The sequence below is a fragment of the Botryllus schlosseri genome, chromosome 15 (genome assembly GCF_051294905.1).
Source record: "Botryllus schlosseri isolate E-star chromosome 15, Bs_hap1, whole genome shotgun sequence".
Classification (NCBI taxonomy): Eukaryota; Metazoa; Chordata; class Ascidiacea; order Stolidobranchia; family Styelidae; genus Botryllus; species Botryllus schlosseri.
This window is the reverse complement of record NC_137250.1, coordinates 16,152,734-16,180,720: the sequence shown is the minus strand read 5'-3', so window position 1 is coordinate 16,180,720 and position 27,987 is coordinate 16,152,734. Positions and strand designations below refer to the sequence as shown.

General features: G+C 42.4%; 1 protein-coding gene across 5 annotated transcripts in view; it reads left to right on the top strand.

The window, feature by feature from the left end:
- The window catches only part of LOC145457870 (uncharacterized), a 47,166-nt gene extending 22,087 nt beyond the window's left edge, over nt 1-25,079 (top strand). For 4 of the 5 annotated variants that reach the window (XM_080336159.1, XM_080336160.1, XM_080336161.1 and 1 more), the window contains 12 exons: nt 20-328; nt 5,093-5,286; nt 14,587-14,714; nt 15,108-15,279; nt 17,137-17,230; nt 17,294-17,473; nt 18,969-19,014; nt 20,595-21,008; nt 22,007-22,231; nt 22,707-22,823; nt 23,265-23,526; nt 24,036-25,079. In XM_080336159.1, coding sequence (XP_080192285.1) covers nt 20-328; nt 5,093-5,286; nt 14,587-14,714; nt 15,108-15,279; nt 17,137-17,230; nt 17,294-17,473; nt 18,969-19,014; nt 20,595-21,008; nt 22,007-22,231; nt 22,707-22,823; nt 23,265-23,526; nt 24,036-24,272 — 2,378 coding nt within the window. In that variant the 3' untranslated portion in view covers nt 24,273-25,079. The remainder of the gene's footprint in view (nt 1-19; nt 329-5,092; nt 5,287-14,586; nt 14,715-15,107; nt 15,280-17,136; nt 17,231-17,293; nt 17,474-18,968; nt 19,015-20,594; nt 21,009-22,006; nt 22,232-22,706; nt 22,824-23,264; nt 23,527-24,035) is intronic. The other variant, XM_080336162.1, reaches the window with a different exon arrangement.
- The last annotated feature ends 2,908 nt before the right edge of the window (nt 25,080-27,987 follow it).

Genomic DNA, 27,987 nt, shown 5'->3' with positions numbered 1-27,987 from the left:
CCATTTGACTTCAACGCAGGATACTCCGATTTATACCCCAACTCCGACCCGAGTGAAACGCCGCCCAACGCGTACCTCAACGCAAACTACCTACCGTCCTCTCCGAGATCATCTGACTACCCGACTATGTCGTCTTCGGGTCACGTGACTCCGTCGTCCAGTCTCCATCACTTCACGACCCGCTACACGATCGAAAAGCCGGCGGACCCGTCGCGGCTTGGGGTTGAGTTGGTACTGGACCACGTCAACGAGGAACCGGTTATTGAGGTCGAGTGTGGGGGCAATCGGGGGCTGCTGTACGTGAACAAGCTGTGTCAAGGGAGTAAAGGTAAGGGGTAAAACTGTTGTGTTGGGTTTATTCATGTTGGAGCGGTCCGAAACAAAGGTGCTGAATGTGTAGTCATCGCTGGTACTCGAGAAAGGGTATAGACGTAACGTCATAACTTATTATCCAAGTACAAGTAGAAATAGTTTACAGGTAAATAACAGAGCAAGTATTTCAGACTTAGCTTTGCCAAAAAGACGTAAAACAGTTCAGTAGAACAAGAAGCAGTCAACAATCGCAATCACTTAAGACAGTAATGAGTGTAGGCAAAACCTACTTCGGTAATGCAAAAAACTAGGAGTACTTCTCCTGGTCCAAAATGGCTTTATTAAGGTTCAGAAGTTTGCTATCATATATAAATGTTGTCGTAGATATAGTATACCCCTACTATCGCAGTACGAACCGGTCCGAAACAAGGTTGGTCAAATTATAGTTGTCGTTGGTACTCATTTAGAAGCTAAAGTAACGTTGTAATGTTCCACTCGACTGGACGTAGAAGCAGTCTAAACTCACAACGATTGGGTAAGTAGTGCTATTCCTTATGATAGCAATGATACTAGAATGGTTGGCTATACATCTAGGGTTGCCATATTTTGAAAAGAAAAACGGGACACCATTCAAAAATTGTGAAAGCCCCAGCACTGAAAAAGAAAACTGGTGATTTTGAAAACTTTTTTACCGATAATACTGCGTTGACTAACAGAAAAGGTCATCACTTTGATTCAAGTCCCGTGTTGCCCGATTTTTGCGAAATCCTGGTGTTCGCTGCGTGGAGTCGGGTTTTTGATCGCCTTTTAATACTTTTTCTCGAAAAAGAGTACAATTAGGCGTCCTCGGAGGACACTTTCAATTTACTGAAAAAAGATCGAAGACGAATCCTTTTAAATGAGCACATATGGTAACACTGTATATACGCCACAATTGCAGTGCTGCGTCATAGACACGACGGAGATTCCAGCCAACGTTTGAAATCCAATATCGGGCGCGCCGCTTTCGAGGTTCACTACTCACAATGTGATTGTTTTATTATGTGGGATAATACTAGTGCGAAAGACAAATGCAAAAATGCTCTAAATGATATTAATTTGTCGTGCAAGTTTCGTTTGCATGCCCTGTGGAAACCTAGTAATAATTTGGAAAAACGTTGTTCGCATATTCTGGCTGTAGTGTTTTGCTGTACCAATAATTCCGACAACTTTCACCTTGATTCCGCGTGCTCTGAAGTACGCCATTTACTCCGTACACCTAAATATATTCAATCCATTTATGTAGCGTTCGCGTGAAGGTAACACCGTTTGATCAAGCGTGATCTACTGATCTGTACTAATTCTGGTGGCGTAGCGTATAAGCTCTCTACTGTCATCAATCGGTGTATACCAATGATGCTGAAAAAAAAATCATCGGTTACATCAGGGGCGGGCAACTTCTCCAGTCGGCGGGCCGGATATAGGAAAATTAAATACTTGGCGGGCCGGATTGCTGAATCGATACATTCTTCGCCCAATTAATTGTATTTAATGAATGTATTTTAACGACAGAAATGTAACTTCAAAGCTATTTCTCGTCAATATTGACGAAGGCAATGTGGATTTGAGAACAGCGTTGTCATACGGGCACCACCATGTCTGCTTCTCTATGATCAATCAACATAGGCCTACACACGGTGCAATCCTTAATTAGGATTTCAAGGCGTTCGATAAGCTCGGTAGCTCAAATTTACCAAGATATCAATTCATTAGGGTTTAGTACAGGGGTGGCCAACCTTTTTGCCATTCACGGGCGCATTTCCATTACTCACGTAGCCTACGCTCGCATTCCAGGGCATAGTCGTAACGAATTGTCTAGACGCCAAATACCCATGTAAAAGTGTCTATGTCCTTTTCCGGTGAACTCCGGACTTATCTATTTAACCAAAAGGCTTACTATACACACCAACTTCGCGAGTGGTCACTGGTCACTGGTCATGTCATGGCGTCGTTCATAATCGCGCGAAGCGCGAAAATATTTTCAGATTCACTTGTAAATTTCGTCATAAATAATAGCATTTTTCATATTATTTCTCATCCCATGTGATCAGATTCAACTGAAGATTTGATGGAGGGTATGTTTTTCGAAAGTTTAGGACAAGTCATAAATGATGATGAATCTTCCGGTGTGCCAATTATAATAAGTCACTTTGTTGCATGCTGTTATTTCTTGACTTACCATCAAGATTATCCGTATAGTGAAAAGTACAGGACTCCGAGTTGGTATTTCTATATGAGGCATATCATTTTCCTCTGCTGTTCACATCTGTTCTCTGGAGCTAGGATTACAACTGGCGCCACTATATTAAAATCGATAAACAAAGTCACATTGAATTTCAAGATTAACTTGGGTCTCTAAAAAATTCGAAACTCAATTAGTAAATTCGAATTGCATGTCGACGACCACCAACACATACTAATTGAATTAGTTGTTCACATCCACACAAATTTCCTTCTGCGGCTGCAGGTTGACAACCCCTGGTTTAGTTGGCGACGAGATATAGCCTGGTTGTTCCACTGTGTGGCCTCTTTTATCTCGATATTGAATTCTTGTGGCCCGCAGCCTCTACGAAATTTGAAAGTGGCCCGCGACCCGTCTCGAGTTGGCGACTCCTGGCATAAGCGATGTCTTACAAAAGCCTAGAAGTGAGCCGTGCTACAAGTCGACGGTTACGGAATCAAAAATAAGAAATATCGGCCTAGTGTAAATGACCATTGAAGTCGACAAACACCATGATTACCATAAATGGCATTAGGGTTGAGTACAGCGGAAATGCCGACAATGCAAGTCTCTCGCTTCGACTTGCTTACGAGTGAGCACCACCCTCGCTCGCTGCGCATACATGTGTAATACAGTCACTAAAATTTGACGTTTACGCAAATAGTGGGGAATCTCGGAAGACTGGGGCCGCGGGCCACATTATCATGTGAGACGGAAAACTGTCCGCGGGCCGTATGTTGCCCGCCCCTGGGTTACATCATTTTATCCAATCAATACACACAATGCAATGTACAATGCAATACACAAGACACAAGGCTATGAAATGAGCAGGTAAGAAGATGTCGAAAGGACAAAGTACGGCAACACAATCTAATATCCACCTCGGCTTAATGTTAATGTCCGATGTGGCAGTGTTCGGCTGTTTTCTTTGCTTTTCATTCATCCTGATGATGATGATGATGATGATGATGATCCTTTGCCTGTCATTTCTCTATTTTTTCTTCAAATACGCCGTGAGAACAGCGACGCAATGGCGGACTACCCCAGACAAATCTCCGGCACTTCGAAACGCGTTTCAGACGCTATTTTGAACCGTAGTCTCTCGTAACGCTGACAATGAATTACCCAACTGCGGCAACTCCTCCCAACATGAATATTAGAAAGTTTTTGGGAAATTTCATTTAACTTCTACGAGTGAAAACCATAAGAACCGCTCGAAATAGCCCTAGTATCACGTTAATTGAATGTGCAATAAGTAATCGTAGTCCCGAATGTAGCTAAATGTGTTGCGCCATTAGTAATATTGGATTAATATCGAAGATGCAACTTTTAATATCAAAAGTAACCATATCCCATTAATTGCTAATTGCTGCCACTTTTTTTTTGAAACTACTTATTTGAGTGTATCTCAAAACTTTCATTTCCCGCGTCCTCTTGGAAATTGCTTCTTATGTTACTTGCAATCAAGTGGAACTTCATTCATAATTGAGTAGCAACGTTGACTGCTTTGATCGCATCTGCAGCTACAGCGTCATCATTGCGGAGGACAAAAGCGACTAATATCTCGTTTGCGAAATACTGTGGCTATACCGTTGTCGTATCCGCATTGTGTTTCCGGGTATGCGCAATAGCGTGGCGGCGCGTGCTGTGTATCGCGGCTCGGATTTGCAACCTGGCATTGTGTTCGTGACAGTTGCGGTTTTCAAATTGATTTTACGAGGCGATAGTGGTGGTGTGTACTATGTACTGCACGGGGACGTATACAGGGTATCGTAGAGCGTGTATTCAGAACTTCAGGCGCGATTGTAAATAGACTTTGAAGGCGATGTGGCGATAGATCTGTTAATGGCTCTTCGGCATCCTGTCCGGTCCAATTATATTAGAATTCTAATTCCACCCGAATCCTGGTTTGCCTTTGGACATATCGTACGCATCTTGAATAAATCTTCTGGTGGTTTGGGGTCAGTATATTGTGCCTTCGATCGCCAACTTCAGATCAGGCTTTTGCCAAAGCGTATAAGTTTGTTGAAGTGGTGCGTTGTAGAAATGTCATTAAGGTATACTTTCACTGAATAGGAATTTCAGAATCCTGTCCCGACCCGGCGGTTGATCTAAGGATCTGGGTCTAGATTTTTGAAATAGAATCCACGATTTAAATAATGTTAGACCTCGAGGATCCTGATAGATGTATACGGTACAGTACATGTCTAAAATACGTGGTATGAGGTGCTGCTCAAGTGGAAGAGTATAGTTCTGGGTTATTCTTAGAACAGGCTACAGTCTATATATGCTCGAGCACGATCGGCGATCATAATTCGAGCAAGTAGCCTACGCGATAAATATCTGTTTTGGGTATTGTAGCTTACACCTCCGGCGTCATGATAATGTTGATTTCCATTACGAGAAGCCGCGTAAGACCACGAGTGCGGCGCTGCACGCCGCGTCTGTACACTGCTGCACAGTGCACATAGTGTTGTTCATATTTCCGTTTCTTGTAATAATTGCCCGGCTCGCATTCAGGTCAATCGATTCATTTTAATGACGAGTGGCTGACGCCGAACGAATTTCAATTCATCAGCGGGCGCGAAACCGCCAAGGACTGGAAACGCAGCATACGGCACTGCGGCAAAAGTCTCAAGACCTTGATGACCAAGGGGATACTGCAGGTTCACCCGCCCATCTGCGAGTGCGCGCAGTGCCGAGACTTGCACGGAGTAAGTCTTCATATGTTACGTGTCTTGAATGTATCTATTTCATTTAGTCTGACTGTGACAAAAGTCGAAACTAATTTTTATGGATTTGTCCGATCAAATGAAATGAGAAATTCAGCAAATTTCTGTATTTATCTGAAGTGGACGTGTATACCTGAATCTGTAACTGAAATTCCGAAAATGGTCCGGATTTGAAAGAGTGGTTCTCAAAGTGGGCGTTATCTCCCCTTGAGGGCCAGTTTTGACAGACGGCGGCAAAAAAATTGTTGAAGTAGAAGTAGTATACCATCAAAACTACTTGAGTAAGTGGATGCAACCTACTTGAATGTAACGGGAAAGTAGTAGAACAACAACCCTACTGATGACCTCCAGTCTTTGGGGGACGATAAAGATATGTCGAGTTTGATAAGGAAGCGATGAGTCATAAATTACAAAAGACTATAAAATGACACGGAAAATGCTGATCCGGATCCAATCCGATGCCAGTAGCTAAAATCTGCCAGATATCTCCCCGTGTAGTGAAAAAAACATGGTCCTGCATATATCCAGTATCGGGATCACTTGTAGATCGTTTCCATCAATCATATGTTACCGTGAAAAATCACGTTTCTTACCTCGGTGTCGTTCAACTCACTGTCTGGCATCTGGAAATCGTCAAAACAACTCAACTATAGACGTGAACACTTCTTATGTATGCATTGCGCGAATATCTGTTATACATCTATTACGAAAATATCGAAATGTCTCATGCACTATTCCCGATGGGACGGCGCTGCTGATTGGCTTTTGTCGTTGATTATTATGACGTCATTACCGTGATGAATTCAGCTTCATCTGACACCAAGGTGTAGCGTTGGAAATGCAGTACAGTTTTAGTGATTCAATATGAATATGTACTCTTTGGTAACAAGTTACAAGCCTAAGACGGAGAACTAATTTGGTGATTGCTTCGGTGATTTTTCGTTTTGACAAGTTGCATCACGTTTGTTGCTTAGTCTGTGACCTTGATGCTTTTCGATCATTCTTATTCGATTTTATATCCTTTGTACTCCCCGTATGCAGTCGGCAAATGCAAAGATACCTTCGCTTATATAATGGCATATGTTTACATTGTTTAGTTATGGTATGGATTTAGCCGCAGTCGATTGTATAGCCTCCTAGATTGAGCTCCCTTGAGATTTCTATCGATGAGATCAGTTGTGATTAACTGTTGTTGTTGTTGCAACAATCTCGTTCAATTAGTTCATCTTTGTGACCGAGATAGGATCTATTCTATGTAAAAGGGATAATGTACCAGGCAAACCAAACTCGCCACCGGTATTTTATAAGCAGTAAACGAAATATGTTTCCATTGGAATCCTTGAACATTAACTTCAAATCGGATAGTATATTACATCAGTTGTAGCTGGCATCTCAGACCCGACGTAAAGTCATCGACTGACGTATATTTACTTTTCAGTAACGCCAAGCAAGCACCTAGCGCTGCGGGGATAAATACATTGTTAGGTGATTGATATTCATTTGTTTGTTTACTAAGAATTAGAATCAATTGTAAACACCTCAAAATTGCGAGAAGGATTCGAAACCACTTGATGAAATCGATCAATCGAGCAAACAAACTTGGCCTACAAATATATATATTTTAAAACATATTTTTAAATCATGTTGAAAAGTGGTAAGCGCCATGCGCATTTGAAGAACGAACACTGAATTGAGTACATATAATCATTCGTCTACGTATACTTACTAGGGATGGTGTGAACGTGAGGTTCACGTTCGCGTTCTATGCGTGAACCTCAAAAATATAGAGGTTCACGTTCACAAACGAGCCTTGGTAGGTTCTGGACCGTGAACCTTTTTGATATATTACAATTTTCAATTCATTATAACATCTTTGGTTGAAATTTATAGCTGTTCAACTGCGGGCCACTCTATGCATGGTGCTGGCAGTATAAATAAAAATCAACACTAAACGAGCATGCGCCTTGACAATCTCAAAATTTTTACTTGCTTTGTTGCAAAAGTTTGCTCGAATATTTAGTGACTCTCTGCTGTGAGCTTGACCCGCTATCATACAACATCAAGAGCGAAATACACTACAATACAAATAGAGTAGGTAGTCAGCGAATCATGCTTATTCAACCAATCAATGAAATTGATATCGGTTCTTTAACGGGCGTATGGGTTCAATCTTGATTTAATCTGTTTATTGTTTATTGTATCATAAAACCCAATCCGTGCGATTGGGGTGTTGGCTACTGCTTTATAACTTGTTAATGGGGTAATATCGGTAGCAAGTGTAGAAACCCATTTTACACTCTGTTCAATATCAACGTAGCAATACTCAGACGCCTAATACATTGTCCGGTCTGGCGTAGACCGTTAAGGCGTAAGCTTATATTTCTTGCAAGTCCTCGTCGAAATTGTTGGCAAAGGGACGGAATACATTGATTTTATGGGAGTATTATATCATTTGATTACCCCAGTTGATACATGTGGCAACGTCAATATGTACTTCAACATTGTGGCATCAAGTGGCCCGAGTCGTCGCTAGGTATCGTGTACATTAATATAGGCCATCACTTCGCTGAAATGTAGGATTGGAATAAGCAATATGACGTAACGTGACGTCATGAGGTTCACGTTCGCGTTCACACACAACCTTTCAAAAAGGTTCGCGTTCACACGAACCTGAACATTTCAGAGGTTCACACCATCCCTAAACTTACATACGTATATCCAAATCATAACTATGATCCTGTGCTCGGAGGTACCTGCGCACTAGGAAATGCAGAACATCCAATGTCTCGACCGGCATTTGTAATATCTTCAAAGTATCGTAGATTAAAAGATTAATACATCATCATCTCGCCGGAAAGCTCTTTTCAAGAAACCTTTACCCGAAACCACTCGACGCCGGTCGCCTCTTAGTGTCTCTCCGTAAGTTCATGTCTGACGTCTGGATCCACATATCTAATCCGTCTGCATCGATCAAACGACAAGCGACAATTGAATCATAAGCTTTCCACACAAAAGCGATCGGCGCTACGTCAAAAACATTTCAACGGCGCCACTACGGCAAGAACCGCTGTCTGCTACGGCGTCGGTAGGATGCCGCGTAGGCTAAGCGTTGATCGTTTTCCCTTCGAACACAGACACCGTGTCACCACTCGAAATACTGTGTGCAACGTAAAAGCCTCGCTGACAGCAGACCTCATGACGGATATCTAAAGAGACTGGAATTGAAATGTATTCGATAATATCGCGATCTGACTACGCGGATTTCTTTACTCGGCGTTGTCGTGTTGTTTGGTAACATTACGAAGGATTTTTAATAGAATAGCATCGACGGTGTAGACGGGTAACCTATTCTATATTCGAGCAGGCCATCAATGATATATCTATACTTAATAACCAGAGTGATAAAGTGAGATATAAGTAAAAATTGGACGAAGCAAACAACAGATCGTGAGTTCAGCGTATACTGAAGCAAGACCTTACAGTGGATGTTGGAATATATATATATTTCTCCGGAATGGCAATGAAGTCGCTTTCGGCTGCTATTTGGTGGAGGTTTTCTTCTTAAAATCTGGGAGGCTGAGTGTATATGCCGACGGGTCATACAAACCGACACTGCGAAGCGGCGTTTTATCGGCGGTGAACGCGTGAAGTTGTGATAGCGGGAAGTGATCAGATGGGTGTCCACTGTCCAGTCAATTCCGAAAAAAAAAACATTACCGAGAATGGACACCACCGGGAATGGGCATTACAGAGACTGCAATGTATGCAATGCAGGCATGTTATGCATGTGTGCAGGTCGCGTGTATGTGCATCACGGCATTGCTATATTCGGTGCCGTTTCTCAGGTATAAATTCCGACAATGTCCGATTGTCCGTCTCAGTAAGCTAGATTCTCGGTAATGACTATTCTCGGTAAAAACCATTCTCAGAAATGGTTTTCTCGATATTCGTATAGAACCAATCAGATGGGCCACTCGAATTGGCGACTTGAAATCCATTCGATTTGAATCCACACTGTTTGGGTCGGATCTGGTATTTTAAATAGCTAATAAGCTCGGGAGCCATCCGATTCAAGATTCCAGATCTGATAAGACGTCAATCTCATCCAATCCGCATCCTGCAAATTGTAGCTATCGTATGTCTCGCCATTAACGTTGTTCGCGTTTACCTTAGATCTCTTGAAAGCAAATTTGCATATACGCACTGCTAGTGAAGCGCTTAAATGTCAATCGCACGTTCTTGTCTAGTCTCTGCTTCCCCTGAGTTACAACGACACGCTTTTGACTGCCCCTTGTTTTTGTGATACGGCTTTTGTATTGTAGCGTCTGCGTGTCGATTGCGGTGGCTAAAGAATTGAAGTCGTGCGGCAGACGACGCTGAGGATGTTTAACGACAAAACCTAGATTTAGTGACAGCTTCGGCACGTACCGGCACACCAAATTCGAAATATGTTCGCTTAAAATACACAACGCTCCGCCTCGTGCCTTCCTGAGAGAGGCGGGAACAGGATAAGACTGCATTTACGGAAGGAAGGAAGCGTGCTGGAGGAGCAGCAGGCTGACGCGCCGAAACCATTGTCGTGTCGCGGTCGCTGCTGCACTGTATTAGATACAGTTGAATCTTTTGATAACGCCTCTACAAAGTTAGCGGTATTGTTCGCGCGGGGTGGAGAATTCAGCAGGGCGATTACAACAGGATGCCAAAAATATCGAGGAAGCCGATTGTTGCGGATAGCCTTACAGTCGCAGCGAAAGTTTTGTCCATTTTTTCTTGAGGGATATTGCTGACCACGCTTCGCTAATTGTCTACTTGTCCAAGACTCGGTCATATTTGTCGCAGGAGCGGGTGTTTGTTCATTGCATATCTGCTGACAGATCCGTTTCCACTGTCACAGTGTTAAATTTGACTGAAAACCAGCTGTTTTTGCTTTATTTGTAAGTATGACAGCGGTCAAGGCTTTCTCATCAATCTACGGGCGATATTGACGGGTCAGACCCACTGTATCCGGTCTGCTTGATTCAAACTACAATCTGCATATAGATGCCCGCAAATAAAAGGGTGATTAAAAGCGGTTTAAATGCAGACCTGGGAAAGTGTAGGTATGATTTTAAACTATGGCATTCACAGGACAACAATGTATATCTGAACGTCATGTCTATTTTGAATCCGGATATGCAAATGGGGCCATGTGTGCTATGTGCTTTAGGGTTGGCGCGATGGGCCTCACAGCCATTAAATAATATCGCGTGATCATATACGGACGAAATCCTGTCATTATATCGCCAACTGAATTGTTAGAAAAAGTATACATGTATTGTGAGAACTCTTGATCCAACTTTTTGTTAGTGCTTCCGGTCATGGTGTTGCAATGCGACACAATCTGCACGGCTCTTCTATATATGCTATAGCTCGCAAGCTACTTCGTTCGCGTAGATATGAATTCATCGCGAAACTTTTGTATATGCTTCCGTCGCAAACACAACGCCTGCAGTCATGCTTCCTTCCTGTCTCACTGTATACTACCCGGAAGTATATACTTGAGATATAGCAATATACCAGTGGATGCGTGCGGTCGTGTCGAGATGTGTTGTGATTTTGGACAGCGTATAGGCGCAAAGTTACTGAATAGTTTGATCGAGAATCATTAATCCTGAATTGACTCGTCTAGATTTTTGGAAAATCAATGAAGGTTATTGGAAATAGAGAGAGAGAGAGAGAGAGAGAGTAAGGGAGAGATAGAGAGGGTGAGAGAGAGATTACATGGTAGTGAGAGTGCTGATGGCGAATATCGTAATAATGAGTTATTTAAGGGCCAGTGTTGTTCTTTCTAATCGCCTTGGAGTGAGGACAGCACAGCAATGGAATACACTTGAACATTTGGCTTTTCCATCACTTACAGGGTGTGTTTCTTTCTTGAATGTGCGAAGGAACAAAATGACGCTGGTACACGCTGTGCGTCATGTGCTGCACCCTTTATACGTGTACAATACGCTGTGTCGTTTGGAGATATTGACTGTGGACTTGTGCCAGATGACACAACTCAAAATTATAGTCATTCAATAGTTCATTATTGTGCAGCTATGTATTAAAAATGTTATTTGTGCCGTCTCGCGGGTGTCGAAGGAACGCTAATCTGTTATGAAACAAGCCAAGTTCGTGAAAACATGCCATCGCTTTTTCTTAGCGATGCGCTTCTATCATGTTGCGATGATTATCATGATGAAAGGCGTATCTATTTCATAACCCACGTCCTGTATTTTACCGTTATAGTACCATCGCTTCTCTTCCTGTATAGCTATATGTCATACATGCTACCAGTTCGCCTTTTCAGTTTCGTTTACCCTATAAACCGGGTCAGGTCAGGTAGAAAATATAGACTTCAAGTCGTAGTTTAATGATTCCTGTATCGACCGGAGTGGATTTGTGATCCTTTGTGAAAGTTATCTAATGTCGGGATTTCATATGAAATGTGAGTGTTTCAAGTAGGCTACAATCGGAGGCGTGTCCACGATGAAAACTTAACAGGGGCAGAATAAACTCAAATTGAGAGGATTCTTTAACAATGAGGTGGTGTCACTGATTCATTTACACACAGTGAAGGCGGATATCTTCACAAAGTTCGGCCCAAAATTGGGAATGGTGTGGGGGTTCTCACAAGACGGTTTGAGCCGCTTGAATACGATGACTGCAACGGTCCACAGGCTATAGAACTATAGAATCATTTAAAATTTGTCCCCCGTATACGACACGATACACCAATCTACATCGAAAAATCGTGACGATCGCCCTATAGGCCTACCCCAAGTAAAGCGATTAAATTTAATATCCACCAGATGTCGCATTCAAATACAATCCTTGCGCATTTTGCTGCTATATGCCGCCCACCCTCTTCTCTTGCATAGATTTGTATTACAATTTTACACAAAGCATTAGGAATTGCAATCTGATGTTAACGCATAAATCATGGCGGTATAGACTTCACCTTCGCTACTGTTTTGGAAGACTTCCGGAGGAAGGAAGACAATGTATATGCTATATAAGAATGTGCGCCGTAGGTGATTTGAATACAGCGCCTGGTTGTGAACCATGATTAGTGGTACCTGATTGAAACAATCTCTGCATAAGTCCAGGGTTCAAGTGCAGGTACAAGCACAGCATTAGTGTCAGCATTCGACCGGATGTGCAATCGGTGTTTCTGTATCGTTTATTTGCGTTGTCATGAGGTCAGTACAGGGATGACTTTACCGTAGGCCACAACCCACTGAAATGATATTGCATGACGATGTCATAATAAAGATTCAGTATAGTCCGAGAAGTGTTGCAGCACCTTGTAGAATAGTAATCATAAGAACTTGTTTTGTGGGATAGATAGCTTCGAAAATAGATAATTGCCAAATATCGCTTTTTCTGAAGTTCCCCTAGGTCGTCTTTAGCGAGTAAATTTGTGATCCTCGTGCAATGGCCAACTTAAGTCGATGCTCGAATAAAACTAAGAATTTGGGCGCTTTGTGAATCCTAGATATATTGATTCTTGTTGAACCGGTCACCAGGGGATGCTTTCTATTAATGGACGTATATTTTCTCAGAACGAGGTAGGCTAGGAATTTTCCTATAGCACATTATCTGGATATAGAATAATATCTTTCTTTCTCAATAATATCTAAATTTTCATCTTGACTATATCATACTCTAGTCTTTGCTTTGTTTGGCTTTGTGTCATTCGATTGTCATGCCCTAATTTCACGACTGAAAAGTTTCGGCAATTCCTGGTTCTTCCTTCTTTGCCACGCCTCTAAATGGTACATGCTGGGGTGCTAATTTTGACAACTTCTACAAAAGCTTTTAACCGTTTACCGATTGTCTTTCAACCACAGATGTGGTTGTCGGAAACAGTTTCATTGTGTATCGCTTGTTGTAGTTGTTGGTATGGAATTGTTGGTGCTCGGCAGCAATGGCCTTGTGCACCAGGTCAATTAGTTATATATGCATTGTGTGTCGCTTGCATTGTAATCAAAATTCGAACGAATGTTTGCATGTGTTTGCACTTGACTGCCTAATGTTTATTTTTAATGTCACTGGCTACATACAATGGCAATATTAGCTCTCTGCTCAAATCGCGTCCTACATTCAGAAAACGGATGTTGCGTCTGTAATTTCCTGAGGAAGTTAGTCTTCCTGCGTGTTACTAATCCTTGTCATGAGCGTCAGGTAAACGGAAGGTATCCGTTTTCATGTATAGTTACTTGGGTAAACAGCAATGTCACTGCTGGTTTGGCAATGGCAAGTAGCTATCAGAATGGAGATATGGTAATCTATGTAGCAACTGTCCTACACCCATTACAAATCAACATTGGATAGGACACATATCGCATATGACACGAGTGTGCTTGAGAGACCATAGGCGTTTATAGACCTGACAGACTGCGGTAATGGCGAGCTTGATTCAGCCAAGTTCTACTTCCTGAATCCTAACGGGTAGCACAGTAAAACATCAATATGATTAACAATCTCAACATCAACAGCCACTGAAATAGTGGTTGGCGTACCCAACATATCCCACTCTGGAATACTTCATACTTGGGATTCATCATGGAGACTTCGTATATTTGATTTCAATTCCAAAAGCCATGTTCAGTTCACATTAGTCCGAGGAATCCAGGCAATCGAAACTCAAACGCAAACGACACAAACGAGTTAAATTAGATATGCTATTCGAATGGTTTAGTCGGATTATAATATGTGTATTGCGCTTCATAAGTGTGGCTGCATTGCTGATATCTCACTGACACAAGAGGCTGACTCCAAGAAAAGCCCCTTATGATCTACTTGAATATACGTATAGTCGATGATGGAATCCTCTCACGATTGCTTATTTAAGTGCCGATTTGAAACCGAATCTTAAAGAGATATCAAAGTATTTCATATCTCAGTGAGATGTGTGTTCCATCGAGTGCAAGGTCATATTATTATTCAGAACTTGGCGCCTCATTTGCTCCACGTGCGATACGTAACCATTTCGTGGCTATTTGCAGTATTCTGTTGGTGCTTTCAGTGTAAGTAGGCTCGGCGCTATGATTTCGTAACAGCATCCGTAGAGCCGAAAAGTCATGGAGACAAGTCGTAATGTACTTTTTGCAGTGCAAGCCATGGAGAACCATAATGTATTGTTTACTGTAACAAGAGGACGTACAGATGGCTGGTAGATTTCAACTGAAGCATGCGTTTAGCATGGATATTCATCACGGTCATGAGTCGTAAAGTTTTGCATTTCCTCCCGAACAGTCTAAGCTGCTACACGGCAAGAAGCTGTCTCTGAAGAATTGCGCCGCAGTTACAAGCAAGCCAATCAAGATCCAATCTCCCTACGACGACGGACGCCACTCGGACGCAGACGAGATGACGCGACACGGGTAAGTGGTACTTGCGATTGTAGTATACGGATCTGCTGACAAGTCAATACGGGATTATCTCCTGATCGCTATATCGATTCCGTTTAATACAACTCCCTATACAATGCAAACATACATTTAATTTAACCAATTCGCCATGAGATGATGGTCAGAGATGGTCAAAGTAGTCATCGTTAGTACTAGGAAATGGGTTGTTCCACTATGCCTGTTTCTCGGTATAAATCGTGTCCTGAAGGATAGCCACACAGTGAAGTGACTAAAAGCGGAAACGCTACTGCAATCAAAGGCCACTACCAATCGTGGTTTTGATGTTGTTGACAGGTGTATATTATCATAATATTCCGATAATTATAAGGAAGATACCAGTTTTTCACAGTCGTAACCTTGGTTTAGATACGAGGGCAGTCTAAACTCCATCATCTCGCAGCTGCACAAAGCAAGCGGCTTCGAAAGCAACAGCACGCCCGACACGCTCGACCTCTCGTCCAAATCGCATTGCAGGCGCGGTACGCCGTCGCCCTCTCCTCAAAACAGGAAACGCTCCAGGGAGGAGTCGGACCGCAGGGTGAGCTTGGAGTTCTTTAAATGTTGATGTTTATACCTATACCTGTACAACATGGCGGGTAACCTACGGCGGCCGTAGAAGGGAATTTGTGCGGCCGTCGACACGTCATTCAATTAGTATGCATTGGCGGCCGTCGACATGCAAATTGAAATTACGAATTCTTCTTGAAATGTTCTTCGCGCTCGGTGCGATTCAATACGACTTCAATTTTTGATTTTAATATAGTAGTGCCCTTTGCTATATGAGTCGGAATCGGAATCGCGTGCTCCTCACAAAATATATTTGTATCTGGTACATTTGGGCGATTCCAATATATTTCTACTATACCGACAATCCTGATGGGGAGGGGGAGGTCAAGAAATAAAAGAATGCAACAAAGTGACTAATAACAATTGGCCCACCGGATGATGATGCATCATCATTTATAACTTGCCCTAAATTTTCGAAAGAATTCCCTCTATCAACTCTACCGGTGAATCTAATCACATAGGCTGATAAAGGATAAAGCTTTGATAGTAATATGTGATACTGCTACTATTAATGGCGGAATCCATTAATGAATCTGAAAAACCAATCTCAGTAACTATTCATAACAGTACCACTCGCGATTTCGGTGCGTATAATAGGCCGATATGAAAAGTGGAATAGTCCTAAGTTCACTGGAAATGGCCATGGACAGTTTAACATAGGTATTTTGCGTCCAGCTAGTTCATTACGGCTACGGCCGGGAATGCGGCCGTAGGTTACATATGTAGTCGAAATGCGGCCGTGATTGGCAAAAAGGTTGATCACCTCTGCTATACAACATATGAAGTTATATGACTATCGCGTTCGCTGACCATAAGTCTATTAGGCTACTGTGTTAAAAGCAGTCATCGTTGGCACTGAAGTAAAAGTAGAAGTAGCCATTTCCAACTTAAAATGTCAGTATTCTGAAGTAGAAATGCAAGTATAGCCTAAAAGGACAACATTCACTTGAGTAAGTAGTGCAAGTATGTCAACTGTTTCTCTAGATATCCATAATACCTTTTCTTAACGTTTCATTGAAACTATAATGAGTGTGGCGGTTGAAATTGTCACTGCTCTGCTTTGCAACCATTGCCAATTCTTCATCTACCGCAATTCTGTGATCTGACCTCTTCAAGTATTACATAGGAATAACAATTTCATTGTACTACTGAAATTTCAAAACTTTACTCCAATCTCGCCATTTTCCTATGTGGGCAGGTTGCTCTCCGGATTATGTGTGTATTTACCAGATTTACTGCGAATAAAGAATATAATAATAATACAAGGTCAAACCTACTTGAGTAATCATAAAAAGTGAAGAGTACTCCGTTGCTGGCTACCTCTGGAGTGAGGGGTGCAGCGTTTCGGTGTTATTTGCAGTGATTCCATATTAATGGTTATTTCACTCATGCCCGTAGGTTTGTTGAAACTATCGTTTAATCGGCATATTTTGGGCGTCTATTGCGGCCTGTGACAGGAGCTATTTCTCCAAGTTGCTATGCCAATTTCACTCACAAAGTTGATGCAAATATACCTAAAAACTAATTGCTACTTTACAAAGCTAACAGCTCAAGAAGTAAGTAGAATTGACTTAAAAACCATTACGGATCAGGTAAAAGTATATAAATCGCAACTACTCGACTAAGTACAGTTGTGCGAGTGGGCAATGCTTAATAAACACTCCGAACAAGCAGATGGACTCCGTGTCTGACCCCCTCCCCAAATGCGTTATAACTTTCGGTCGATCGCGAAAATACCAGGTCGGTAAACGGTCGGCATGTAGTACTTTTAAATCCACACCACAAACGTACTTGACTGGCGATGTTTTTATGTGTCGAATTTCAACAGAGTAGCGACGACCACAACGACCGCCGGCGGTCTGCATCGCCGTCCCCGAAGAGACCGTATTCCCGACAAGATGGATATGCCAGCGACAGCATGCGTAAGTCATACACAGCTTAGCCGTCCCCAATACAAATTCACCACTATAGCGCTATCCATTCAGACGCACACTCGCCGAATTCCTTTACCGCGGCATACGCATTGATGCCACCGGAAGAGCAATACCGTCAGATGCTGGCTCTGGTGAGCCGGTCCTTCAGCCCGGGCGAACAGCATCGGCAGTTTCTCAACCTGGCGCAGACGATGGGGAATCCGCTCGGAATGGGCGCCGCTCATTACGGAGGTCAGTGAATGATTGCGTTGATATGAGACAATACGTTGATAGATACGGCAGATTTCTGGGCGCTTCTTCGATATCTCCATATAAAACCGGTGTTTCCCATGAAACCAAATTTTTTTTCTATGAACACCACGCGAATATGTATAACCATAGTGTCCTATGTGGTTTCGACACAGGCAAATCTCACGCCTCAGTGAAATTGTATCACGTCACAATTTCCATAAATTTTATTCCGCTCGTGGCCCTGGAACCCCCACAATCAGCCTCGAATTTTTCATTGTTATGGAGATTGGCATTAGGACGAAACAATGCTGTCTGGCGAAACGAGAGAGTGGCTCAAGAGAAAAAGAGCCAGACAGCATTGTTCAGCATTGTTGCGTCCCAATGCCAATCTCCATAACAATGAAAAATTCGTGGCTGACTGTGGGAGTTCCAGGGCCACAAGCGGAATAAAATTTATATTTTCGTAATCAGTGCAGAGTCAGCTTTCGATTGATACCCGTTTTACCAAATTTAATGCTCGGCAAGCCGGTCAAAAATGACCGTCAAATTGCCTGTAGCCAAATGGAAATTGTGACGTAATACAATTTCACTGAGGCGTGAGATTTGCCTGTGTCGACACCATATAGGACACTATGGTATAACTATAGATTACGAACCTACGGATAGATGCGCAACTCCAGGTTGTTACGCTTGGGCAAGCAGTATCTCGTATTGCTGAGCAATCTGAAAGTAGCGTAATTGGTAGTGCTGTAGAAGGCGACCAGAGCGCTGAAATTTAGTATAATTGGTCTTAATCGAAAGCCAGTGTCGCACTGATTCCGAAAATACAGATTAAAATCTTGTCAAGGCAATGGAATCACCCCTAAACAGCCCGTAAAGTCTGAAAACCGGCATTGCTCCAACAATGGCAGCGCCGTGACACAATGAACATAACAATATTCAATTTCGTCAAGCGATTGTTCGGAACAATGCCGATTTTCAGACTTTGAGGGCTGTTTTGATGTGGTTGCATTGCTCTGACAAATTTTTTACATGTATTGTCGGAATCAGTGCGACACTAGCTTTCGGTGAAGACCAGTTTTATTAATTTTCAGCACTTTGGTCGCCAGATATGGCTCTACCAATTATGCTGCTTTTAGATTGCTCATGCTCAGCAATAAGTGTAACTGTTTGTCCGAGCGTAACGACTGGTTTTGCTGGAGTTGCGTATCTATCCGTAGGTTAGTAATGTATACTATAACGAAATCTACTTTTTGAAACTAGTTCCTTGAGTTATTTTCAGACCTGCCATTTTTTAGTTCAATGTAATGTAGAATATATGTTATGTCACGTATTTCGGTTGGGTATAATACTTACACCACAAGCCCAGTTCAAGAATTTAGGACCAAATCACGTCAAAAAGTTGACTAGTCTGGTCAAAATCAAGTAATGCGAATTGCTGTGGTTTATCCCAAAGGTAAAATTTCCTTCGTTTAATCTCGTGTTACTTTTACAGATTACTCAGGACATGTCCGATCGTTGAATACGTCCGACTCGAAAGGGTAAGCTACTATAGGGGCTTGTTTACAATTATGCGCGATACAAGATATTATGTCCGACCGTGTACTAAATTTCACAATGAGTTTTACTTTGTAGGCCATTACGTTCCGTAAGCTTCCGTCAACTCCATTTGACATCGCTATACTTGGTACTGAACTATATGAACGTAGAGGGCACAATGTATGCATACTCCTACTTTACATATTATACATCGGAACAATGCACCGATCTATTCCCGGGCCGCTATAGTTTCGGTAATCTGAGATGGGTAACTTACCATGACCGACTCGGTCCTAAGGCCAGTTCCGATGTATTTTGACATCACAATCGAACTTATGAAACTGAAATTGCGTAGGAGATGATCTGGAATTGCCACAGCCTTTCTGGCATACGTACACTCATCACTGCAGAGGTATAGTTAAGTAGTCAGCGTTGATACTCAAGTCGAAATAGAAGTAAAACTTAAATATTTCTACTCACTTCCATGTAGAAAAATGGCAATTTCCAAGTCTTGGCGATACTACTTCAAGTGGAAATGGCTAATGAAGGGGCCGACAAGAAATGTCGTTGATATGTTGTTGGTCTCACAGGTTTAGCTGTTGGTCGGCAGTGGCTACTTTCAGAATTGCGAGATGTATCTTCTCGACTAACGTAAAATGTATAATGTGTATTATGACATTTCAAGTAGCTTCAATCTTCGAACGATGTGAACGGCGTCTAAAAAAGCCTAGAAGTGGGCCGTGCTATAATGCTATAAATCGGTCTGGTGTTAATGAACATTGTAGTCTACAAACACCATGAATACCACGAACAAACAAGCTCATAAAAGTGTTGAAAAGTTACACGATAGTTTCCTATATGGTGCGGACATGGACAAAAGCAAATCTCACGGCTCAGTGAAATTGGTCTACGTCGCACTTCCATTTGGCTTAAAGCGATTTGACGGTAATTTTTAACCGGCTTGCGGAGCATTAGATTTGGTAAAACGAGTATCCATCGAAAGCTGACGCTGTACAGATTACGAAAATATAGATTTTATTCCGCTCATGGTCCTGGAACCCCCACAATCAGCCTAAACTTTTTCATTGTTATTGATATTGGCATTGGGAAGCAACAATCCTGTCTGGCAAAACGAGAGCGTAGCTCAGGAGCAAAGGAACGACCGCGCGGCGAGAGTTAGAGTGCTCGGCTTGGGTCGCGGCAATGGGCAGTGAGCTTGTGTTTCGAAGTGCGATCGCGTCGCAGAGAAACGTTGCGCTGTTGATACTTTCTATAAGCGCTTCGGTCGAAGCGGCAAACATTACCAGCCTTTCCATGACTTATATGGGTAGAACTGGGTCCACAGAATGAGTTAGGGCCCTACGAACTATGCTTCAACTTATGGAGATGTGTCTTCCTTTCCCGATTCCAAAATATGGTAACCCTACCATATATGCTATCTTGTCACCTATAGGTTTGTCTCAAAAACTTTTCAAGGAGCAGCGAAAGTAGTCATAGGACATAACTACTTGAGTGAGTCGCCCAAGTAGGCAAACCCTAATTGGGGTATACTTCGCTACTGAGCACATCTTCTCTCGGTCAGCAGGAAAAACCGCAGAAACGGTGACAACGGATTCCACCTGTTTGACTACTCAAAGCAATCGAAAAAACCGGAACCCAACTCGGACAGGCGAGGGGCCGGCTCGTCTACCCCGGACAAGTACCGACGCCCAATGCGTAGCCACGCATCCCAGTCGCGCGCGGACCAGAAGTACATCGCTTTGGAGTCGAGGCAGCGAGAAGAACGCCCGGGAAGGTCCGTAAAGGACGATGTCAGGTCTTGGACAGCGTCCAGACACGCGGCTATGATAGAGCTCAATTCGAGGCAGCACGCACAGGGCGAGTGGCATCGGAAAAGCCAGTGGCAGAACGACCGGGGCCGGTATCAGGCCGACGTTAAGAACCCTTCAAGCAGAGTCGGAAAACGTGATGGGAACTCACGGGACAGTGTGGCCTTGTGAGTGTAGACATTATTTTTGTGCGAATGACTTGGCTGGGATGTTTTTCTGGGTTGGGGGAAGTATCCCAACAGCAGCGTGACGTAACCAATGACATCACAATTTCCGATCAGAAAAGTTGCATGACCCCAATTTTCCGCATGGGCACCATGAGGCCGTCTATGTTCCTTATTTCCATAGGGGTCGGTAAGAAAGTACTTCTACTATTTATACGGGTTTGTCTACTGGCATTACTCTCTCTTTGCAGTTTCAGTATGTTACTGAATACTAGGCATGAAATACGTAGTTTTTTTCCTTTCTTTGAAATCCGTACTTCTATACCTGTTCTTGAGCAGAACGTAGCTCCCACTGTTTTCAAATTCCCCACTCAAATCCCCGCCCGGTTATGACGATGCGAATTTAATAAAATTAGTCCGGAGATATATGTAGGGAGAACCAAATACTCTTTCGGGTAGCGGCTGACTCCGAAGACCTCACGTCGTCTGCTGGACTGTATTATCGTCTGTTAAACGTCTATTATCTTTTTTCTTGACATGACGAATCACTTTGGTAACAGAGTTCTGTACTCATTTCATATCACACCCGAATAAAAGTCGAAATCCGATTGTAACTTTATCCTTGTCAAAATGCGAGTCTCATATAGCTCGCATTTCGTTAATTAAATCCACCCTGAATCCGTAATGCTCATCCAGCGCGGTACGTGACTAACTCACAACTCGTAGATGCGTATCCTTGAGCACACCGTTTCGTACAAGTGAACGCATTTCGTGTATCTTTCTTTCGAAATTATTTAGTGTTTTCGCGGTGTGGATCACGTCTGTATAAATCACGCTGCCGCAGCTGGAAACGATCTATCTTGGCCCTGCAAGTGTCTATACTCGACACTGGATGGGATTATCTAGAGTGGTTAGTCGATTAAACAAACAAACCTCAATCATAATGAAACATCAATATCACGTCAAACGTTCGAAACCGTCACATTCCAATCGCTTTCCAGAGATCGCGCGCCTATAAGCAAAACGCCGGTGACGACATTGCACCACAGACCCAGCAGGAACGACGGCGACGATTCCAACGAGAGTGGTATGTTTCGCCTGCCTCAAAAGCAGTCTAACGGGACCTCCAAATTGATGCCGATGTTGGACCTACAAAAGCACGCGGTGCCTATGTTATCACTGAAGAGACCAACGGAAGAAAATCTTTTGGGCAATACGAATGGAAGGTGAAATACTTTAATATTGGTGCAGTCTTTCTATACCGGACCTACACATAGGTGGTCAAATTATTAATCGCTGGTAGGCCTACTCAAATGCAAGTAAATATATCGTCTTTCAAGAAAGTATTGTAGGCGTAGTTTTGCTTAAAAACAACTGAAAACTGTTAAATAGAAACCTTCTAAAATCATAACCACTTGAGTAAGTAGTGCAAGTAGGCGACACCTACGTGAGTACTCCGAAAAGGCAGAAGTACTCCGTATCTGACCAACTGTGGACCTACATGATGCAGAATGTAAAGATGCAGATCATTGAATTTCAAATTTGAATCCCATTGCCAATACAAACCTCGTATAAGTCCAAGTCCTAATCCCGAAGTCTTTTGCTATCATGTGCAGTCGATCTCCGGCGTTGACTCATAAATCCGACCGTAATCCGATGGATAATTTTGCAGGTGTGTAATATTTGAAATTTCTTTTTCAGAAAAACTTCGTCCAATCGGGATAGCGATGCTGATACGTACGGCGGGGCGTCTTCCCCTGCAAAAAGACAGAGCTCAAGCGCACCTCCGCCCTTCGTATCTACTGATATCAATAGAAGGTAATATATCATGGAAGAATGAGGCGCGTTAAATGAGTAGAAAAGTATTCAAAAGTCGTAGGAAGTTAGTAATCAACCAATACTTCCAAGTCCGAAATATAAATCTCAATTCGACCGAATATTCAAATCCGTTTTTTATACACAAATCCATACTCAATACACAATTGAACATCTCTGGCAGCAGTTTATTCACCGTATCCTGATATTGGTAGGTTACAATTTTTGTCTCTGCAAAATATGGTTATATTCCTTACCGTACACTGTACAGTGTACATTCAACTTCTAGGAAAATTCGGCCTTCCGAAAGGAACACATATTCGGTTAGGACTAGAAATATGCAAAACGAGTAACCGATTCGATGTGAACTTTGGTTAAAAAATTTATTGATTTCCTGCTATAACCGTCCGTTATCAATCCATAGAAATCTCGCTTCTATTTCAGACAAACCACGAGACCTACATCTGCACAGGACCGCATATCGACCTCGCTGCTCGAACCCATGCCCGGCAATCACGATTTTACCTCCAACGGCAACGTATCTTCATCTCCCACTTACCCATCGCGAGGCGCCCCGTACGAAAGTTACCTTCTCGAACGGAGTAAAGTGATTCAGATGTCGTTGGATCGCATGAAGGCGTGGAACACGGAAGATGTCTGTAATTTCATACGAGACATAGATCCCAGCATCGCTGCCCACATCGAGGTAAAGTGGATGAACCGCGTTATTCCAATTGCAGTCCTACGGTTGATATTGTAATGAACGTATCCGGGATTGGAATTTAGGAGCCCAATAACCTTTTTACCTGAATACTCCTTGTTTTAAATAGGTTCCAGTGTGAAATCCTAATACGCTTCCAGTATGAGTATTGCAGGTGGTAGGATCTATTGATCTGCACGGTTGACAAATAAAGATTCTCACTCTATATACTCCCTTGAGCGCTGAAAGAAAAAAATGTGAAAGTGACATTACTAGTTTAATGTGACGCGATTAACATATTTTATTCTATTTATCCCGAGTGGGATTTTCCGTTGTGGCCGCGGACCAATGTCACTAAACCAGATATCATCCTGTCGATCAGACATAAGACTCATAACAGTCTTCGTTTTCATGGAAATTGATCACCTTCGCCCTTGCATCTCGTCGAAAAACCTGCCGTTAACCTTCTGTGTAATACTAAATCGCGCAATTTTACAACTCTCCCACTCTTCCAGGACTTCAAGAAGCACGAAATAGACGGCGAGGGATTTCCTCTGCTCACCGACCGCCACCTGATGGAGATAATGGACATCAAATTGGGCTGCGCGCTGAAAATCGTGGCCAGGGTCAAACGCGAACTTAACGTGCTGCCGGAATCGCTGTCGTGCTCCCACCACTGGCTGATGCCGTCTTTTCACGATACAGACCGCAAAATTTCGAGCGCTGTTGTGAAACAAGAAGGGCAGCCGTGAAAATCGTGCCGTACGATTGGCGAATGAACCTTGTATTCTTCCTGGCGATATTTCCCGGGTATCAATATTGCCGTTTGGGATTACTACCGAAATGCGTCTCTCAACAGTCAACGCACCTATACGTGCAATCAACTATGCAAACCTTGCCACGTCACTTCCTTTGCCCTGTCCGATGGACTGCCGTGCTGTTTCGAGACTAAATACAATTCCTTACATCGTTTTACTATATCCTTTGGAAGATAGGGTTGACATTTAGAAGATTACCGCACCTTCATTGTGACGTCACGTAGTTTCGACGTCATATTGGCACGGTACGTTAGCTTGCCTTGCTTAGCCATGCCTCGCCGATATTCTCAGGTACGTTTGTACAAATGCTTTTTTGTATGCGAAGAAAGATGCGCGTGGCATAGGTGATCTACGAATTTATGAATTTGCCTTTTCGCTTACGTGATTACGCGCATACTCGGCGTCGGTGATAAGGTGCCATTTTATCACCACCTTGAGCCGTTCGAACTTGTTATTCTTTCGTTTTACGACCTTGATGCGACAGCAGTCGCTTATGCAACGCGTTGACCGATGAGATGTGCCTTTCGAAACGTTGTCAGTTATATACGGTGTCTGGAGTCATTCGATTAAGTTTGTCGGAGAGCCGGAGGTCTTGTTTCTGTTATTGTCTATCCCTATTTCTGTTGTATGTTTCTAGGCGGTAATTTTTAGTCCTTTTTGCTGGTAAATATTTATTTCAATGCTTATGTTTTTCGTTTAAATCATATTTTTTATTAATCAGAAGTTTCTTACTTTCACGCAGTTGCTGTTGTGTCCTGGTTGTGTTACGGAGTTCGAACGCAGTCCTATCTTCTAATCCTTTCAATTATGACGCAAGTCATTCTAATGTGGCCTATGTGAGTTAGGGCAAGATAGCGTTTCTGTGAGCGAGGTGATGCTTTTTCTAAATATCCGAATGACTTTAGTACGAGATCTACGGCAGTACAGTCCGCAGTATATTAGACCTATAGTGCTATCTCTATAATCAACCCATTTCGTTGATTACGATGACAGAGTATAACCAGGTACCTGCGAGTTGTTATCACGAAGATTATGATAGGTAATTACTAGGGCAAGTTTTTGCAACTTTTTTTTACAGCTTCCTGCTGCTTCCTAAATACTCGTAAGATATGTAAAATGCTGTTTTAAGCTGTTTGAAGGAATCTTAAAGTGCAACTTTTGTCCATTTTTTCCATGCAACTTTTTGCAACATTTTGCAACTTTCTCGATTTTTCATGAAAGTATTTCCGATTTTGGTGAAATACACGGACAAATTCGACTGAAACACCGTAAATCAGCACTGAAGTAACGCTTTTACGGGTATTTCGGGAGCTGAGCCGGAAAATTGACCTTTTTTGTTTTTAGTCAACCGAGCAAAATGTGGTCAAAATGCAACTTCTGAAACTTTTTAACTTTTTACAAAAATAAATGCAACTTTTCACGGATTTAACTGCAACAAAAACTTGCCCTAGTAATTACAGTAGGGTTTTCATCTGGTCAATGGTCATAAGACCGCATCCCCCGGACATATCCGTAATTCTGGTGTTGAAATCAGTGTTCGTAATTCCGAAAAATTACATCATAAATTGCGGGTTTGCAAAAGATTGTCATCAGTTTATCCTACATCCTTACACAAATATTCTCACCGCATAGTTATTAGTTACTGTAGGCTTTAAACGTGTAACTCTCGGCCTCCGCGTACAATATACACACCAGGACCAGAAAACCTTGCCAACGTAAGTGAATCAACGTTTGTCGGAGATGTCGCTTGTCAAGTGGTGTTTTCATTGCAATGAAATGGAATAGCGGCGTGGTCGAAGTGACTCCGTTACGTTGTGAGTCGGTTTACCTGGATTCAATAACACTGGGTGACTCATGGCAGGAAAGTGGTGTTGGGGTAAGTACTTCCCAATTTTTTTCTTCCTGCAACGCCCCTTTTCAAAAACTGCCTAGGTCAGGCGCCTCCTATATTTTAAGCACGGTAGTAAAAACAAGGGGTAAGAGTTCGAAGTCCAGTCGGTCTTTTCTGGTTGGGACTTCACTATTGGAAATAGCTTGAATCGGCACCCTCCTATCTTTTCATTATACCGCAATCTTGTGGTGTATAGATTTGATAAAAAATTTAAAAAATGAGGATGATGGCCACTCGACTAATTAACTCCATAATAATTGTATGTGCATGTGCTACATTCGGCATCAAATCAAGGTTGTTATGGCAACCATCGGATACGGGCTGGTGTAGGCTACACATCCCGAATTCACCTCTGCGACTGGCAATACGGGAACGTTCATTGTATTCGGTTTTGTTTTATTGCTTTCTGTGACTAGTAAATCAATAAAGATAATAATGGTAGAGATCTTTGGTCACATTGAATTTAGTATGCATCCAGTTATTAAATTTAATTTGAATGTATTCCAAAAAAGCAATCCATATTAGATAACGATCATGTGAAGTGGCGGGTCACAAAACTAAAAAGTATATATTATGAAAGTTTATTTTTGTAGCTCTCAAATACAAATATATTTAGTTAATCATTTTGACCTAAAAATTGCAAAACATCGATAATTTGCAAAGGGCTCTCAATTTTAAAAGTGGTACAGTGCCTCTTCGATTTCGACACGCTGTTCGTTGCGGGATAAAATACTTAGTTCGAAACATTTTGTGGAAAATACCCCGAGCTAGCGTGACGGGAGTGTTACGTGCAATTCGTTTTACATGAAATTCAATAAACCGCTGCACATGGAAACATGTTCCAAACATTGTCGGCATATATTTCGCGCGTAGCGCTACGAAAAGTTTTTAGATTTGACATAGTTTGTCGAATGTGAGTTTCCAATGAGAACTATGGGATATATAGAACTGTTTTTCTACAATATAATCATATGCAATGTCCCCTCTAATTTTTCACGAGTTGCTTATACTTTCAGCGCGAGGCTTTTAGACTAGACGTTGTATTTCGTTCCTAAAATACTGTTGCCAAGCTGAATTGCTTGTTTGCAATTATGAGCAATAAATTGAATTGAATTGAATCGCGTCAAATTTGTTTTGTTTTTAAACTCTTGTCCGTTCACATCTATCATTCGGAATCGTGCCATATTTAGTGAGCAGCAGTTTGTTAGGAAAGCTAACTTTAGATTCAGAAACAATTTAGTTATTTTTGAACAACTGTGCCGAGAGAGAGAGAGAGAGAGAGAGAGAGCGTCTTTAGTTTCATCCGACCAACATATCTAACAACAGACGGCAATGATGGCGGTACAGAAAAGATGTATGCACAGTATTCGGTATTAGATAGGAATGGTCGATACGACCTTGAGGGTCAACTAGTCTGATCACACCCGCATCGAACAGGTATACTTGACTCTATACTGCAGGGGTGTCAAACTCAAGTTGCGTCGCGGGCCGGATTCAAGCCTTCAAATCGGACCAGTCTAATTGTTCCGAAATGTTATCTCAAAATCCATACCCGTGCTGTCCACTAGAACACTCAATTAACCAGCCATCGGGTCCTATTCCATCACACACCTTTATTCGCAAACAATGGAATTAGTATAATGTCGATGCTTGGTCGGTTGAATACAGCTATATCAACTGCTAAGCAGGGCTGTAGAGTCGGTAAATTTTACCACCGACTCCAACTCCGACTCCACACATTTTCAATGGACCGACTCC